Source organism: Wolffia australiana, chromosome 15 (genome assembly GCF_029677425.1).
Source record: "Wolffia australiana isolate 7733 chromosome 15, ASM2967742v1".
Lineage (NCBI taxonomy): Eukaryota > Viridiplantae > Streptophyta > Magnoliopsida > Alismatales > Araceae > Wolffia > Wolffia australiana.
Window position 1 is genome coordinate 1,077,683 of NC_135849.1, and position 5,027 is coordinate 1,082,709.

The 5,027-nt window shown below is 36.3% G+C and overlaps 1 protein-coding gene across 1 annotated transcript; it reads right to left on the bottom strand.

Moving 5' to 3' along the window:
- Positions 1–209: 209 nt before the first annotated feature.
- OS9 (ER lectin-like protein) lies at positions 210–4,517 on the bottom strand. Its single transcript, XM_078587827.1, has 8 exons — positions 4,363–4,517; positions 3,469–3,545; positions 2,393–2,563; positions 2,229–2,300; positions 882–997; positions 734–800; positions 555–661; positions 210–466 (listed from the first exon to the last, which is right to left on the bottom strand). Exons 1-8 carry the CDS (start codon positions 4,463–4,465, stop codon positions 331–333), a joined length of 849 nt encoding a protein of 282 aa, XP_078443953.1. The 5' UTR covers positions 4,466–4,517; the 3' UTR covers positions 210–330.
- Between the last annotated feature and the right edge of the window lie 510 nt (positions 4,518–5,027).

Below are 5,027 nucleotides of genomic sequence, written 5' to 3' on the forward strand. Positions count from 1 at the left end.
AATTATACCATACAGTCCACTTCTTGGTCAAGTTTTAATCTATTTATAAAGTGAGAAAAAGAAACTAAGTCAAGTAAATATCATAATCACCATGATCATTACCGTCCAAGTGTCGGACTATGGCCCCATGTTTGGTCAACTATTTAATAAAACACATCGTTAAGTCCACATCTTGTATAAGTTCTTCATATATTTATAACAAACAAATGTGGATAGTAAATCCAGTCAATATCATCATCATTGTCCAAAATCTTCAGTAAATTACACATGAAGTCTACATCTTGGTCAAGTTTTAATCTATTTACAAAGAAAAAATACACCAAAACTAAGTCAAATATCATCATCGTCATGCAAGAGTTTCACCACATTAATATGTTTGCTCGCGTCATACTCATCTTCTTTCTTGTCTTGCAGAATTTCATTACAATGAATAGAGTGTGACGCCGGCTTCTCAGGTTGAAACATACTACAATAAAAAATGAAATTTAATTAATCACGTTATGAAATAATTAACTGCGATTGTGAGGTTAAATTTTGAAGGATTAAGAACTAACGGGTGCTGGCAGATCAGTGAGCACTGTACTATGAGTTCATATTTGCAGGTTGCCACTTCCTTTATGGAGCTAATTGCAACCCCACGCTCCCCACAAACAAATTTTACCTAAAAATTTTCCGCAAATTGAATTAATGCATAAAAATAGAAGAAAAGAGCGAATATAGGATAATTTTGTGCCTCAGTTTCTCTGGGTTGATTGGTAAGATCACAGATGGTTCCATTTCTAAACTCGTGAATATAATGCCTGGGGAAAAATATTCAAGGAAAAAATGATTAAATCCCAATATGACGGAAGATATGAAGTGGAAAATGAAATGAAGTGTACCTCTGTGGTTCATTTCTGTAACGGGAATCATTTATTGAATCAATGTCGGAGAGATTTTGGTTGGAAGTGAGAGTCAATTCCGGGTCAAACTCGCCCAAGACAAACTCTTGAATCACCTGTAAAGAAAATTCAGACATTAAGGACGATCGCGGCTCACCTGATTGATAGAGTTTAATCGGGGACGAGATAGTTGATGGTTATTAGATATAATGTTCATACCAATGTAAGAAATCTACTGCAGTCGGAATGAAAAGAAGATCTACCAGTACCTTAAATTTAATTAGACTTAAATGAAAAGAGTCCAGGCAGTGGCAAGATGATAAACTTATAGATATAAAGGAAATTATTCATGATATTGGCTAACTTATTACCATCACCTCTTACTTGTAAAAACTAAATGAAATAAGCCTTCTGATATTTTAGGGGGCCTAGTTTGCTGCAATCACAGTTCAGCAGTCTTCAATGCCAACATCGTAGACCTTCGTTGATAATGAAGACATCATTGACATCAATGAATTTAAGGGTATCCAATGATGACATTGACATTGAATTACCATTTTGACGACATACATCAATGCCAGCCATGAACTTAATTATGCCTTTTTAAAAACCTGTCAACCCTGTGAATGTCAGTGTCAACTGCCCCACTGGACAATGACATTGATCAATTTTTTTAACAAGGGACAGCTAATGTTGACCACAGCATTGACTTCCATTGATCATGATGATGTCATCAGCAAGTCCTCAACTGTTCATCACCGTTGTTGGGACGCTGCAAACGAATCCATACCCACAAAATGTGGATTTTTGCTAAAAGTTTGATGTTTTTGGCAATGGAGAAGATTCTGAATGAAACTAATTTAAACAAGAATGATAGAAGCAATTCTCCGATAGCATCATTATCGATCTAAGTACTAATAAGGACAAAACAACGGGGAAAAAGAAAATACTGTGTCGATCTTAAGACTCCACTAGTCCACCTGTCTAAATCCTAGTCAGCAGAGAGGAAGACTCCAACAGAATGTTCTTTCTTATTCCACTTCGAATATCAATATTGATATTGGGATACAATGGATTCAATAAGAAACAGATGTCATAATTGACATGATTTCAATATGAGGTCTTACAGGAGTTTAATAGAAAGAGAAGAAAGAATTGCATATTTATAAAGAAATAAATATGCATCTATCGACACAGAATTATTTTTCATGATTTCACAAAGTAAAATATTTTCTTTGACTATTTTCAGTGATTTTTCCTATTTTCCACATAATTTCGAAGACTTTAATATTATACCAGATGAACAAGTAAAATTCTGGACAAGAAAAGAAGGGCACCGTTGTTGACCTTGTCGTCTTGTAAGTGAAATTGTCTCACTCTTTTCTCATGGCACAATTCATAAATCCACCATCCCTCCGGCTGCAGACATGACAGGCCCACAGTAAGGAAATAATGAATGGAAGATAACTTGAATGATGTAGAAATCATGACCGTGTAAGAATCTTCCTCACAAAGTAAATGCATCTGTCTTTGAGGGGTTCCAAGTATTCGTCAGGCTTCTTAACTTTGGTCCTCTTTTCACTTCCCGTAGTGGACACTTTGACATGATCTACAAGGGGCAAGTAACACATATACTTTTGTCCCTCTTTCCTTGTCATCATCATAGACTCCTGGCCCTCAACCTTCAAGCATAATATTTTTTCCTTCCAGTTAGTAAGGAGAAATAATGAAAACGGTAGGCCTAAAGGACAAATAACTTGAAAATGGATAATAAACTATGATATGTGATGCTGATGCATTGTCGTGTTAGAATCTGAGACAAATACCTAAATCTCCAAAAGAGTGAGATGTTTATAAAGTAGATTAAATTTAACATCCGGAATAATGAAAATAATATAATGTCACGGAGACCAAACAAAGAGACAAATCCTGCCCAAAACGTCTCCAATACCAAACTGTCTTTTGACTTTCTCCGAATAAAAACGACAAGTGCAACGAACTATCAAACCAAGAGGGCAGATGATACCGAACTTGTAGAGCATGGAATTTTCTAAAACTGCCACAAGAGTGCAACTGAATAATCTTTACAAGATCATGGCTCCACCCCTGAATAATCTTTACAGAAAAGCATCTTTACAAGAACATCATAGGCTGAACATAAGATAATAGCAAATTTTAGTTCCGCTACTGAGCAAAGCGGACATTTTCTCATCTCTCTCTCACTCTCTCTTTCTTCCCAGCAGCACCTCTGATCATTCCCGGTAGGATTCAACAGAGTGAAAAAGAATGTTAATTCAAAAGGGATAGCTTTCAAGCTCAAAGACCCTCGTGGGTGCAAGAATTCGGGTTAGGAATGGAAATTTTATGATTGAGGACTTTAGGGCAAACCAGTAGTTTAACGTTGAACAATACAGATATTTTAGAGTGATATAAAAGATAAAAAATGACTTACGACCGAGACGAGAAGCATTGCTAGAAAGTGCTTCACCAGATTTTTTTTTAAGAACCAGATTATTACAGTAAGTAACGAATCTGAAGAGCATTAAATATAGTTACAGGATGATTTTAATTCAAAAAAAATAGTTACAGGATGATAAGGCGAGTCTGTTGAATGAAATTTTATCGTGTATCTAGGTTCTTGCGAGCTCCGGCCAAGTCCAGCACCTGAAAATAGTGTTCAGAAGAAATAAGAAGGTAAAAATCAAGAAAATAAACAAAGAATTTTCACACATACTCGGATATTTTTGCAACTATGATTCTGTAGAGAAAACAGAACAAGATAAATAAAAAATTTTCAACTTGATATAGCGAAGAAAAAACTGTATTTCTCCAAATCATGGTCGCCACATTACAAAGGGACTTCAAGTAATTCAGATTGGTACTTCCGATTGGTACTACGGCCCTCAATTCCATTTGAAATTATTCACCACAAACGATTTCCCAAATAAAACTAGTTCCATTCCGATACTACTTACTTCCATGATCGCTTCCATTACAAAATCATCTGCCCCAGAAATGAAGTACACATTATTCCTGCGGCCTTTATGAACCAGCAAAGCGAGCTAAACATGAGGTTCGAAGAAATCTCGGGAAACCAAAATTAATCAATTATCCTCATCCTTCGGACGCTCAGCGCATCTAGAAGAACCTTGGATCGCAATAAATTTAACTTCCGACACGGCCTACATTCCCCTTTCTACTTGTCACCTCCTTTTCTTCCGAATCCTTCAATGAAATAACATCGATCTATGAAGGACTGAACCTAGAAGAACCTTGCATCGCAATAACCGTCACGTCCGACACGGCCTACATTCCCTTTTCTACTTGTCACCTCCTTTTCTTCAGAATCCTTCGATGAAATAGCATCAATCTATGAACTACAGAGTCGAATTACGCCTCATTTTCAAAGAAAGCTTCAATGAGACAACAACAAAGTATGAAAAAACAAGAATAAAAGCTTGAAATGTATACAAACACGCACCGGGAGTGGATTGCTGCCCAAAGACGCTGCTGATGAGGAGGAAATTCGAACAGAGGAACAAGAAACGCATCAATTGAGTCAACTTCCGATGTCGATTTCCCATTCTCCGAGATCGATTCTCTACGATCGAACCCTTTCTCTCCCTCCGCGGCTACTATTTATACTAATTAACTGACCATGTATAATTCCTTTTTCGTTTATATAGTGGTAAAATATTACATAAGTCTGAATAAAGTTTTAAAGAAAACAATATTTTCCAAGTGTAACAAATTTTATTTTCCTAAAATCCTCATAGGTGAGGGCTTCTCCAATATGGAAGTAAGGGGAAAATTTTAGATAAGCCCAGAGTTTGCCATTTTAGTACAAAATTTCCGTAAAACCCGACCAAACTGATACTGACGGTATGGGATGCACGATTTGCTGCAAGTTTGCTACTGAATAAAGTTATGAATAAAATGAATATTTTCCAAGCATAAAAAATTTTATTTTCCTAAAATCCTCATAGGTGAGGGCTTCTCCAAAATGGGAAGTAAGGGGAAAATTTTAGATAAGCCCAGGGTTTGACATTTTAGTACAAAATTTTGATAAAACCCGACCGAACTGATACCAACGGTATGGGATGCACGGTTTACCGCAAGTTTGCTACTGAACTGAACTGGTCTGGA